The sequence below is a fragment of the Amblyomma americanum genome, chromosome 2, assembly GCF_052857255.1.
Source record: "Amblyomma americanum isolate KBUSLIRL-KWMA chromosome 2, ASM5285725v1, whole genome shotgun sequence".
In the NCBI taxonomy this organism is placed as follows: Eukaryota; Metazoa; Arthropoda; class Arachnida; order Ixodida; family Ixodidae; genus Amblyomma; species Amblyomma americanum.
In genome coordinates this window covers 136,552,656-136,566,875 of record NC_135498.1, presented here as the reverse complement: position 1 = coordinate 136,566,875, position 14,220 = coordinate 136,552,656, and the positions used below count along the sequence as shown (strand labels likewise).

The 14,220-nt window shown below is 47.1% G+C and overlaps 1 protein-coding gene across 1 annotated transcript in view; it reads right to left on the bottom strand.

Moving 5' to 3' along the window:
• The window catches only part of LOC144120082 (uncharacterized), a 107,062-nt gene extending 101,291 nt beyond the window's left edge, over positions 1-5,771 (bottom strand). Inside the window, exon 1 of the mRNA XM_077652546.1 lies at positions 5,578-5,771. Within this exon, the coding sequence (XP_077508672.1) occupies positions 5,578-5,771 (194 nt within the window). The remainder of the gene's footprint in view (positions 1-5,577) is intronic.
• Between the last annotated feature and the right edge of the window lie 8,449 nt (positions 5,772-14,220).

The following is a 14,220-nucleotide window of genomic DNA, read 5'->3' as shown; positions in this document are numbered from 1 at the left end:
CTCACGAAAAGAAAGTGTTCACAGGAATGCAGGTAGCCTTCCGGCTTCATATGCGAAAGAAGCGTCAGATATTCACTGTGTTGAGATGCAGGCCGCATATATAGACAGCAATAAATCCCATGGCTTTAGCATTTGATGTATGAGCTGTAGTTTACGCCGAAAGCCAAGAGTGACGTGAGCGACGATATTTTAATCTTTGCAACTGTACACCGTGCCGCAAAAACTTTTGGCTTTGGTTCGGTAACTCCGTTCAGGCTCTATACTCTATTTTGGGTGCTATCTGGTATTTTTCTGAACATTGCTTTAGAGACTTGCTTAATCTTTGTGAATAAGAAAATTATTCCCACGGGAGGAGGAGCATAGAGATAAACTGGTGGGAATATTTTTGTTGCAGAGAAACATAGTATAGTCAAGATACCTTGCTGTGTAGAGATGCAATTTTTTCTTTATATTCCAAACTGACATGATGAACACACTAAAATAAGCACAATGACAAGACGTGCACTAATGAACAGTAACGGTAAAAAAAATGAAAAATTGAGAACGATATAAGATTTGCCAAAGAGCCCACAGAAATAGAGGAAGAGAGAGAGAGAGAGAGAGAAAGTTGGAAAGGCAGGAAGGTTAACTAGGCAGCGCCCGGTATGCTACCCTACACGTGGGAAGGGGAAAGGAGGGAGAGATAGAAAAGGGAGAGAACAATGGATATGATCACTTTTCCACGTGTCGGTTGGCCGTTACTTGCAGGGTACACAGGGCACACACTGATTGTTCACAATCTAGCACTCATTCCTGAGTTCCTCAAGAACTTTAGGAGTGCCTTCAAAGCTGTCCTCTGCGATGAAGGCTTCCTCCAAGGACCCTGAATCGTGGCTTCAGTAAGGGGCCGAGGATCTAAACGGCGGACTGTTGCAGACAGGAGTGCACGCTCACGCTGAAACCGAGGGCAGTTACAAAGAAGGTGTTCTATAGTTTCACATCACCCACACATCTCACACGCAGGAGAGTCTGCCATTGCGATTAAGTGGGAGCAGGCATTTGTGAACGCCACTCCCAGTAACAGGCGACACAATAGCGTACCATCGCAGCGGGAGAGGCCGGACGGAGGACTGAGTTGGAGTAAGGGGTCTAGGCAGTGTAGACGGCATGAGGAGTTGGTAGTAGAGGACCATGGCGCTAAAAGCTCTCTTCAGCCAAGCATTCGCAGATGTCTTGCTGCGCCGGCTCTTGTCAACGGTATCTGGACAATGTTGGCACTGCCGTGAGCCGCTCGAGCTGCAGCAACAGCTACGTCGTTTCCAACAATGCCAGAGTGTCCCGGTATCAACTGGAAGACGATGTCATGACCCCCTTTCTGCGCCTGGTGTTGGAGATGTCTTAATTCAGCTACGAGTTGATCGTGATCGCCAAGGCGTAAAGCAGAATTAAGACACTGTAAGGCTGCTTTTGAGTCACAGAACACAGCCCATTTGTGGGGTGTTTGTGCACCGAAGTACTGCACAGCCGCACGAAGAGCGGACAATTCTGACCCGATGGAGGTTGTCCAATGCGAAGTTTGCTGAATAATACTTATCTGTCTTGCAGGAATGACCACGGCGTAGGCTGAACTTGTACCGGAGACCAAACCATCTGTATACACATGAGTGCGGTCACAACCTGCGGCGTGGAGTAGGCAGAGTGTCGCCTGTTTAATGGCCGGTGTCGATAAGTTCGATTTTTTCGTTATGCCCGGAGTTGTAAGGCGCACGCATGGCTCCCACAGACACCATAGCGCAGAGGAAGGCCGTGCTGCCGGGGTGAACTGCGAAGGGATAGACGACTGGTGGGCTGCTATAACCTTTGAAAACGATGCTTGTGGTCTTTGATTCGCCACTGACACAAGGTGGTGCTGTGGAATTCTTGTTAGAAGCCGTATGTGGATCCGCAGGGTTTAAAGGGTTATATACGTCGAAAGTGGGTTGTTCTGGGCTACTGCAATGGTTGCAACTGTTTATGCGCTGCGAGGGAGACCCAGGCATGTGCGAAGTGCCTGACCTTGTATAGCTTGCAGGACACGCAAATTCGTCTTGCATGTGCTTGCAAAGCACTGGTGCACTATACCGCAAAAATAAAAAAAAGTGCTCTTTAGAGTTCCAGCAATGATCGAATCGACAATCCCCATTATTTGCCGCCAAGAAATCTGAGCAGATGTGTGATAGAGATTAGTTTTTTCTTTACAATGGTGCAGTTCGGGCTCCATGATAAATTCCGATCTATAACAATTCCTAAACGATGAGATGCACGATAGGCAATGACATGGCAGTCAATGGTTAGCGGATAACGAGTCATACTTTTGCGCGTGAATAACACTATAGCGCATTTCTCGGCTGACACGCTCAGACCTTCCTCTCGGAGATAAGAGAAAGTTATGGTTGCTACCTTCTGAAGTCTTGCTCGCACCGAGAGACGCGTCACAGAGGAGGCTCAGATGCAATGTCATCGGCATACATAGAGACATGGACGGTATTAGCTAGGTACTCCTGGAGTCTTATAAGTGTTAGATTAAACAAAGTAGGACTGAGCACTCCGTCCTGGGGCACACCCCGGTAGGTGTAAAGCACGGGCGTGGAGACATCTTCACACATAATAAAAAATGTCCTGTTGGTCAGATAGCTTAGGATCCACCTATGCATCCGACCACCGATTCCAACAGCCTCTAGCGCATCAAGGATGGCCTCATGTGAAACGTTATCGTATGCACCTTTGATGTAAAGAAAATTGCCGCGCACACGAGTTTTCTGGCGTTTCTGTTGCTGTACTGTAGACACGAGGTCAATGACGTGGTCTATAGAGGAGCGACCCCGTCGGAAACTCGCCATGGCATTAGGAAACACGTTATTGTGCTCAAGGTACCACTCAAGACGCGCCAGAAGCATTCTTTCTATGACTTTTCCCACACAACTGGCCAAAGCTATTGGCCTGCATGATGACCGGTCGAGCGGGGATTTCCCTTGTTTTAGTAATGATATCATGCGACTGGATTTCCACTGGGGAGGGACAACTCCGCCTTGCCACGAGTGGTTGTAAAGGCTGAGTAGCTCTATACGCGCGTCGTGGCCAAGGTGGCACAGCGCAGCATATGTAATGCCTTCCGGACCTGGTGCAGATGAACGCTTACATCTGCAAGGGCAGCATCAAGTTTCTCACAAGTAAAGACAACATCCATCGATGAGTCCTGTGATGCAGGAGGAACAAGCTGGGAACCCGAGGTCGTCACTTCACCCGCGATCGTCCTGCAGAAATCAGTTGGAACTTCAATCTGATGACGATTTTGATGTAGAGCCAACGCATAGAAAGGCTGTCTTTGCTGTGGAAGCGTTCGAAGCCCCCGCACTGTCCGCCAAATGAGAGACATGGGCTTTCGAGGATCCAGAGATTGGCAGAAGGACTTCCAGCGCTGTTCTGCCAGCGTGTCCAGTCGTCGCTTGATTTTCCTCTAAACACGACGCGCCTCTCTGAGGTATCTTACGCATTTGGTCCGTCTGTAACGTCTTTCTCCACGCCGACGAATAGCACGTAGGCGGTCTAATTCCACATCAAATTCGGTGCGCATTCTAGTTGACGTGAGGAAGCCTCTTGCAGGCTTCATTGCTGTTGCTATATTGTCCTCCTTAACTGGAATGAGGGCTTCTTTACACTCCTCTTCCATTCGAGTTTTATATGCCGTCCAATCGATGTGCGCGTGTTTAGCTGAGCTGGACGCCCCAAGACCTGGAATCTTGAAGTAGGTGCGTATGTGGTCACTCCCGCGGGTCTCCACATTACAAAACCACTGGACACGCCGGCGCAGAAACCGCGAATCTAGCGTCAGGTCTAGGCAACTGCTGTATGAACTGCCTCGCAGGTATGTCGGGCTCCTGTCATTCATTATGGAAAGTTCATTTGCTGAAGCAAATACGGCCAGATTCCGCCCTCTGGCGTTGACTATAAGACTTCCCAACAGTTGGTGGTGGGCGTTGAAATCTCCGCTAATAATCCAAGGCGCCCAGGTTGCCACCATAATTGTCTTCAACCTCTCGCAGTCCAGTTGAGAGGAGGGGGAGACATACGCCGCAATCAGTGTGAACTCGGTGGATCCTTTTTTGACCTTGAAACACACGTACTGATTGTCATTGTGGTGTTGAACTGGTCAGCAAACGTACGTTATGTTGGTGCAGATGTGGACCAGAAATTTGCTGTGCTCTCCGCATGTCGGAGCGAAGAAGGGCTCGAACCCGGAAAGCCTGACTGCTTGGGATAAGTTAGGTTCACAAATGACTAATATCGGGAAGTGGTTGTGGAAAACATATTGCCTAAAACTTGCGATTCGTGACTTTAGGCCTCTTGCGTTCCACTGGAAGACCGAAGCGCCACTGACTTCCTCACGAAACGTGGGAAGCTGGCCAGCCATTATGTTTTAAAGATCTTGTAGTGCTGGAACCAGAGAGTCTAGCACCTGTAAGACGCTTCGGGCGGTTGACGATGGCAGGGCCTGTATCAGAGGGCGAATGGCGTTGACCACCGTCCTGAGGATAACGAGGGCTTGGCGATCTTGCTCTGGGAGCCTTTCTCTAACGACAGGTGAGCTCGGCAATGGGAGCTTGCGCTGAGAAGGCTCAGCAGGACGTAACGGTGGCAGCGCTGGCAAAGCATCCGCACATGAAGAGGTCTGATTATCCTTGGCGATTTTTCGTGGACTGGGCACACTTGTACGTGGCGACACGGGAGGAGGTTGAGAAGGAGGTGCCGTGGGCGCATCGATGCGGTTGCTTTCTGCAATACACTTTCTTGGGTTCTTCTTGCAGCGAGAACGCCTTTTCCGAACAGTCGCGGCAGCTTCTCGGTGCGTAGAATTGTCCGGAACCATTTGCATTAGAATGGCACGCTCGTTTCTAAGCGCGGACAATTCTTAGATGAGGCGTCATGAGGCCCGTTTCAGTTGGCACACTTAAGCACTTGTGCATTACATGACTTAGCGCTGTGAGCTCCGGCACAACGAGAGCACATTCTCGTGTTGTCGCAGACCCCGCTCACATGACCCAGTTTCAAACATTTGTGGCACTGCAGGGGTTTCAGAACTAATGGCCGCACGGCATGACGGAAATGGCCCACCTTCACGTGTGATGGAAGGCTGTCGACTTGGAACAAAATCTTCACACAACGGGAATTACCCAGACGTGATACCCGTAGAATTACGGTGCCATCATTTGCCGGCGTCACGAGAATGGGCAAATCATCTCGCTTGATAGCCTCGTCGACACCATAAATTACGCCGGAAGAGGACTCGTTCCTGCTGAGGGGGATAACAGTACGTACTTATAACCCACTGAGCTGAGTTATGGCCCGCAGTGGTTCCAACGCAGCCGCATGGTGGACATAAACGGCTAAAATGTTATTCCGCGCATTTACTCGAACGTCTTTGATTTCGTTAGGCACGAGGGCCTCGTGTTCTAAAGAGATGACTTGCCTGTTAAGCCGCCTCATGTTGTCTGTTGGCTGTACAGGAAGAATGAGGATGGTGTGTTGCCACTTGTTTTTACAGTGGACTGACTGGATTACGATCCTGCTCTTAGCAGTCTTCGCTTGGTCCTCCGGCTGAGGTAAGTCTCAAAGCCGTCCTCACTGCTGGACTCGCTGAGATACTTGATGGTGTCATCGCTGTCGGGGTCGCTCGGACGGCTGCACTGCTTCCTCAACGAGCTCGAGGAGGAGGCCGCCAGGCCATTCGGATGCCCTGGAGGGTTCAGGTCCATCGCTGTATCACGGGGACGGCGTCCCCGCAGTATACACGCAAGAACACAGAAAAAAGCTGGAGACTGACTGAAATGAAGGAAGGAAGGAAGGCCTCAGACGTTGCTGGCACATACCCACTACGGGAGAGTGGCCAAGACACAGGCGGTTAATTAGTGGATACAGGAAAGTTTTGACGGGAAAAGGAGTGGTAATATTATGTAGTCTGAGAGATTGGAAGAGGCAAAGGCCAGGGGTCCTGTTAACTTGGAGATCCAAGACGGGACAATTGCTTAATGTGCATAATAGTACACAATGCCTGTAAAGTTGCAATGTCGTACTGACTGAGGGCGGGAAAAAGAAATTAGAATGGGAGTCGCTGCGTTTCTTGAAGAAAAGTTTGCACAGCAGAGCGCACACTCCTGTCGCTTCGTCCAAGCAAAGAAGCGCCAATGGAAAGAACAACCGCGGAAGACACAGGCAAGCCGAGTTGATGAAATGGAATTTGCAAAAGACGCTTCCTCAAATGAGAAAAGCGGCGGCAGAACAGCAGAAAGTGGTCTATTGTCTCAGGTTCGGCACAAAAAGGGCACAGTGGGGAACCTGCCAGGCCAGATCTGTGAAGGTAGAAATTTAGAAGGGGAACCCGGCAACGCAAGCGCGTGAAAGAGACCTCTAGTCTGCGTGAGCGGCAGTCTTTGCTACTCCAAGGATGCAGAAGATGCTGATATTCGGAAGATGATGTTAGAGCCGAGGCAGCAAATTCCTGAAATATTGTGTAGCTGCGAAACCTCGCCGCAGCTGTATATGCACACGATGGCAGGACAGCAACAATTGGGCCGCTGAGAGAGGCTCTTGCTAAGGAATCTGCAACCTAATTTAATTGAAAGCCCATGTGACCGGGTACCCAAAGCAACCTTACCGAATTTAGATGGAGCAGAATTAGGAACTTAAAGAGGCGTAATGGCCGAGAGTCAGTGGGTGATGATAAGGAAGAGCAAATGGACAGAGAGTCTGTAGATTCTAATTTTCGTAAGGCTAAGATTACTGCTAATAATTCAGCCAGAAAAATTGGAGTGAAGTCAGGAAGACGGAGAGAAAAAGACCAATCCAGTGAAGGCGAAAAAATTCCCACACCTGCCTTTTCGCGATCCTGCGAGGCATCGGTAGCAATAAGAACATGAGAGGGAAAGGACCTTAGGTGGTCCTGCAATAGACCCTGAAGAAGCGGGAAGGGCTGCAGCTTTGCATTCGATGGGGAAATGTCATCGAATTCCATCTGGACAGATGAGGAGTTGTTATATATTTGGCGGACATCTGTGAAATTAATATTTATGTGATCAAGGAGGGACTGCATGTAACATATCTGCGGGTTATAAAATCGAGACCAGGTAGCACTAAAAAAGGCGGAAGGTTGAATAAGAAATATTATACTGGAAGCGTGAAGAGGTGAGTCGCACAATTTTAAAAATGTTTGAACTGTTAAAAGGCGAAACCTGGCTGATAACGAAGGCATTCGCGTCTCAAGGTGCAGAACAGCATTGGCGACATATTTTGGAAGCCCCAGACAAAGGCGCAACGCCTCACGCTCCAAAAGCACAAGAAGGCGAAGTTTATAGGCAGGAGCTCCTGAGAATAAAACACACCCGAACTCTAAAATTTGGCGGACGTGCATTTTATAAATCATCAGAAGCGTATGACTTCTCATGCCTGACCTAGCACTACAAAGCCTGCGCAGGATGTCAATGGCCCGAACTCCTTTTGCAGAAATTTGCTCAATGTGTGGCTGCCAGGAGAGAGTAGAGTCGTATATGACACCGAGATACTTCACCGTTTGAACTTGAGGTATAATGGTATTTCTATAGACCAGGCAGATATTTACTAGAACAGAAACTGGAAACACTAACAATGCGCATTTCTTCACATTAAGGGACAGTTGAATTCTTCCTAGCCAGTTGTCAAGAACAGAATCAGAATCAGAATCACAACGTTTATTCACGCAGAAATTTATACACAAAATGCTGTGTAGTCATCTGGATCCTTAGCCGCTATGGCTAGTGATGGATCCATTACAAACATTGTCAGAGTTAAACAATCACTATATGGAGCATTGCTATGAGCAACAACACGTGTTTAGCTTGGTGCATCAGATTGCTTGTTAAGGTAGTGGCGTTTTAGTTTAGAAACAAAGTTGGACGTGTATTTCATGTAACACGGCACGGTATTCCATATTTTAGCCCCGATAAAAGAAATTGAGCGCCGCCCGTATATGTTGTGAGCTATGGGTAAATTAAAATTATTGTGCTGTGCCTGCCTAGTGTCACGTTTGGGAGAGATGAATATGGAAGAAGGATGTGGAGAGTTCGTGCTAATTATCTGGCGGACTAAAATGGCCGTTTTGTACTCACGTACATTGGTGAAGGGCATTATGTTTAATTCATCAAAAAGAGGTTTGGATGGTATTGCTCTCGGTGCATATGATATTATTCTGACAGCCCTTTTCTGGAGAGTGCTAACTTTTGCTAAGTAAGATGCGAAGGTGAAACCCCAGGATTCAATGCAGTATATTAAATGGTTATGGAAAACGCTGAAATACATCATTCGTAGTGTGTTCTTGTCAAAATGTTTTTGTGCTTTAATTAGTGCATAGCACCCAGAGGTTAACTTTTTGCATAAGTTTTCTATATGAGGTGCCCAGTGTAGATTCTCATCAAGAGTTACTCCTAAATATTTGTAGCTTTGAACCCGTTCAATTGGTAATCCATCGAGATGCAGACTACATTCTACGGGGATAGATTTACGACGGGAGGTGAAAGCAATGAACTTTGTTTTTTTAACATTTAGCGCTAGTTTGTTAGTGCTAAACCAATTTGCTGCTTTTTGGAGGCTATCATTTGCAAGTGATTCAGCCTTTTCTGCCGACTGATGAGGTATTAGTAGAGCTGTGTCATCTGCGTACATGACTGCTTGTCCATGCTCAATGAAACGAGGAAAATCATTTATAAAGAGGGAAAAAAGCAGGGGGCCAAGTACTGACCCTTGCGGAACTCCTGTCCTAACTTCCCCCATTGAAGATCTTTGATCTGAGATTTGCACGAATTGCATGCGGTTAGTTAGGTAATTACATTGAGGTAATTTTGCAGGGTTTGATAAAGAGTGTGAATGTAACCTGCTGATGCAAAGAAATGCAATATCGTCGGCGTACAGATAAGTTTTCACATTTTGAATGCATGGAATTGAGCTTAGAAAAATGTTAAAAAGAACAGGTGAGAGAACTGATCCTTGTGGAACACCTCTTGTCTGTGGAAATCTCCTTGAGGAAACACCATTTTGTCAGCAGTAAAATTCTATATTTTCCAAAAAAACAGAAATCCAGGCTACAAAATAGCTTGGGAAGTTGAGTGTCTGTAATCTTAGTAATAGAGTCGAGTGCGCCACGCTGTCGTATGCTTTACTGACATCCAAGGTGACAAGCGCAGCAAACGTTTTTCTATTGCGAGCTAATTTAATACGACTCTCAAGGTCAGTATGAGCACACCAAATTGAACCACCCGGCCTGAAACCAATTTGGCATGGATTCAATACAGCATTTTCTAAAATGAATGACATGACACGGCTGAGAATGACCCTTTCCACCAATTTCACAAGGTTCGATGTTAACGACATAGGGAGTATATTGTCTAAAGTTAAGCCCTCCCCTTGCTTTTTAAGCAATGGAACTATTTCAGCAACACGCCACTCATGCCCTATCCAAGGACCTTTAATAGAATGGTTCATTAGAGCCAACATGTCTGCAGGAGATTCATTGAACAATATTTAGATCATAGATGAAGTGACCTTATCGGGGCCAGGAGCCGCTGGGGATCAGCGCAGAACAATTTGCGACAGCTCAGGCATAGAGACCTCAGTGAAATCACTTGAGGTGCATGTGAATATAGTAGGAGAAGGTAAAACAGATGTAAAGCGAAGCTCTAGGCCACACGCAATATCCTCTAAGGCCTTTTCGATGTCAGCAGGGGACTGAACAAGGGATTCAATGTTGGCAGCCGGAGGAATAACCTTGTTGCGCCTCATGAAATTAAACAAAGCTCGTTTATTTCCTGATTGGGAAAGGAAATCATAATGATTTGTATTATACTGCTCCTTTGCACGGGCGACAGTGCGCTTAAATGTTGCTGCAACATACTTATAATCCAGCCAATTTTTTGGGCTTTGATTGATGAGAAGTTTCTTCCAAGCTGCTTTCCGTCGTCTATATGCACGCGTGCACTCAGCATTCCACCAATTGTTCGCGATTGCACCCTTTGTTCTCTTAAGCAAAAATTCAGACTTTTGCCTTGCATGGTCCAGTACTGAGCATAGATGTGCACCCTTGCTTTCGGCACTTCTCTGAACGCGAGTGTCTGAAGTGATTTGGAGGGCTGATTTTAGCGTGTCTTTAAAGCAATTGTAATTTATTAACGTGCGCTGATGTCGCTCAGGAAGAGTTAATTTACACGCAAACTTGAAACTAATTGGCAGATGATCCCTGTTTGTTGCACAGTCAACAGGCGCCCAAGACATAACAGAGACTCCTGGGGAGGGAAAACTTAAATCCAAGGCAGAGCGGCATTGACTGCGAACAAACGTAGGCAATCCGGAATTGTTGCAGATCAAGTTGTTGCCAGAAGCCCAATCAAATAGTCTAGAACCAAAGCTGTCTGTTTTAAACCCCCAAGTCACATGGTGCGAATTGAAGTCGCCAAGTAATAGAACCTGAGATCGGCTACTAGATATGAGTGAGTCAAGGGACCGAGTGTCACGCACACCAGACGGGAAATATGCATTAGCTACCGTAAAGGGCTGTTGACCTGGGACACTGAGGTCAACCGCAAGGATTTCACATTCATTGTCCGCATATTGAAAAGAAATGCATGCCATGTGGCAAAACTTTGTAGATATGAGCACTAACAACCCTCCCCCTCGTGCTGACCGGTCAAGCCGGAACGGATGGTAATCCTTGAGATGATCATTGAAATTTGAAGTTAGCCATGTTTCCTGTAAAGCAACTAAATCTGGTAGAAGCTGATTGCATAGGCAATTTATATCTGTTGAAGCGGAGAATATAGATCGACAATTCCACTGGAGTACACTTAAGAACCCTATCTTGGCGGAAGTGCCGCAGCCGCGACTGCCTTTTCTAGAATACTGGTCTTAGCGTTTTGACTTGCGTTACTTTTCTTTGTCTTTGACTGGGGCAAGATGGACCTGCAATATTCAGAGGAGACCCACTTCGTTTCTGGGCGCGGAGATCAGACTCCATATCCATACAATCCATAGAGGATGCGTCCATAACGCTATGCGAAGGAGAGGCCTGAGAGGTATTTTGTTGCTCACATTGTTTTTGGCCCTGTGGAGCGGAATAGATTACTATAGGAGGGGTAGCTTCCGAAGCCAAAGAACACAAGAGCGGAGCGGTGGACAAGATTGGTCATCTGAGCAGCTATGACCTGCGAAATGCACGTGGACACGGTTTCCATAATGCGATCCATTGCATTTGCCACAGCTTTCTCAACTGCCGCTGTAATAGCCTGGGACCAACTAGAATCCACCATGGGTGGACATTTGGCGGCCACACTAGAGTAGGCTGAGGCTCCCTCCTTGACTGCGGCAAAAGCCTCTCTCCGCTTGCATCTGCGCTTGTCTATAAGCTCGAGCACCTGAACTTCTTGTGCTCGTGCAGGACAGTCAGGCCAATCAGCAGGGTGAGCACCGCTACACAAACAATATTTCTCTTGCTGTTCAGGACATTCCTCTCTGCAATGACGTTCCCCACAGGCACATCAGCGTAAGGCCTATTTGCAGGCTTTGCCGCTGTGGACAAATCGCCAGCAGTTTTGACACTGAAGGGGCCTAGAGTTAAAGGCATCTACTCAAAAAACCAATGGCCACACCTTAATCTCTGACGGGCAAAATATTCCTGCAAATGTGGCAATGACGGACTCCGTAGGAATTTTTTCTCCGTCAACCATCCTGCTGCATCGATGGACAGCAATCACTCCCGCTGGCGAGAGGTTCTCAAGCGTTTCCGCAGGGCTCAATCGAGAGTCGACCCCTCGGACCAAGCCCTTGGAACATGCTAGATGAGGCGGAATGAATGCGCTCACCGGGTGGTTGGCGTACACTTCAGCAGGTCTTCAATACAGGCTTTATCCGGCGACCTGCACAAAATACCACCCCTGCCGAACTGCCGGACGTCGGTAATGTGCATGAAATGCTGCGATGTGGACCTAAGAGCCGCCTGCACGGCCTCCGGGTTGTTCAGGCGGATAGCGCCTCCATCGGAAGGCACTAATGCGACTGGAATGCTTGAAACACCGCTGCGGAAAAAGAGATCATTGGGAGCTGGTCTTTAGGAAGAGATGCCGACAAAGGGGGAAAACCCCTGGCCAGGAGAAGAAGTAGACATTAAGCTCTCGTCCCGCACCCAATCACCCCAGAAGAGGAGCAAACAGTCACAGACAAAAAGAAGAAATTTAGCAAGCTAGAGCAACACCGCCAGGTACTTAGCCACTGCCCCGCAGCCTGGGTAGCTGAGCCACGTCAACAGAACAGCGACCAGATCTTTCTTCTTCCTCGTCAGCTGCCTACAGAACAGCCTACAGAACAGAAAGCGTTCTACAAAGATGCACTTCATTGTCTTCTTCAAAAAAAGAGGAAACATTATAAAACAAGAACGAATCACAAAACCATTAAAAGCAAACCAAACCTCCAAAGGCAATGAATACATTTAGGGTCCCGAGCAAAACAAAGGCAAATTTGAAACACCAAAAAAAGGTAAACAGTGACCCAGACTGCTAGCGAAGGGGGCAACATAGCAATCATGCACGTTCCATGAAAAGCATTTCTTTCTCTAGTAGCAAACTCAGATGCTGTGATGCAAAACCATTTCTGGAATAAAAAAAAAGCATTGATGATTTACACCACTGATGGGCCCTTTGCCGTCACGTGAAATTTTGTGCTCCAAAGTGAACGTCTGCCTTTACGTCTAAGTTGACTGCAGTAAACCGAAACATGTCGTCCAGTCCTTTTTTTTTTATTTCAGGAAGTCCGCCTTGCTTCTCTCATTAAAGCACTTTACGATCTGTAAAATGCTGATATTTGCTCTGCAAGCAAGAAAGTTTGTATAGCCGGTACTGGCCTTACCTGTCCTGAGCGCTTGTGCAGTCTTTCCGCGATCGTTGTTTCGCGCTCAGTCATAGCCAAGAATTCTGGACAAAACAAATTACTTACAAAAATGATTTTATGAACGCAACTTTTTCATAAATTGTAAGGTATCGCTATAAAATTTTATATATCCGCAGATTTACCTTTCCCAGGAGTGCCTTTTCTTGTTATTAACTTTTTTGCCCTCTTCAAAAACGTTCCCCATCGGCTTTATATGGCATAACTGCTCGATGCGAGCTAGGGAAAACCTGTAAAAGAGGTTGCTACGTATCGGACGAATAGATTATTACCTTCAGTTTCCATAGCAGTACCTTACAATATTCTAATATTCAAAACTTTGTCCGAGAAAGCTGGACTTGTCGCGACTGACCTTCGCTAGGTGGAGTCCTCTCACGGTAAGCAAGGCTCAGTCGGGGTCCTCTAGAGGCGTCTCTCGCTCCTCTGCCTTAATATCCTTGTGCGGCCTACCTCGTTAAATGGGGTCCTTTTTTGTTTCTTGTTCTCCGACTTCTGGGTGTACCCGACATCTCGCGCTGGTGTAGCCATCGTCAATCTGACATTCCCGCATTCCACTGCTTTTTTCATCGACCTATCTTCGACCCCGTTTTTGGGACGAAAGAAATGCGAGTCGTCGAAATTGCAAGGAGGTCGATTACTCCCGCGCGGCGCGCTATTCAGACCGGCAGTTTCGTCTCTAAGCAAGCAGCTGTCACAAATGAAGCGCATTTTTGCCATTTTGCATGTAGCTGAAAACCGGATTATTACATTGCTCTTTCCAGCTACCATTTTGGCGTTCTGCGACACTTAGTGAAAGCCCGCAATGACTGCCCCGCGGTTCATTTTTTTTTAGCTTTCATGTCTGTCCATCTTCTTTCACCGTGTGAAGCATGGCTTCGGGAAAACCAGAAATGAGGGAAAGTGTTTGCCAGCATTTTAATGGCGTTGAACTTGGTTGTCGAAGTGATATTCACCTAAGCGCTAGCAGCGTTAAGTAACGCAGCTTGTGGTGCACCATACATTACCGCCCACTTAATCAGTTTCGAGAAATTTTGTTTGCTGTAGCTGCGGCGCAATTTTCAGTGTCTTTGAAAAGCCATGAATGTTTTTCATTAATTTCAAATAAATCTACCGCCTGCTCTAACGGATAATTTGGAAAGACCTGGTTCCAAGCTCAGAAACTAGAAACCTTCCAGGACATGGAAGAAATGCGTCGAATAAAAGACTGAAAATGCTGCCCTGCGAGCAGCATTTCTTACCAGACGAACT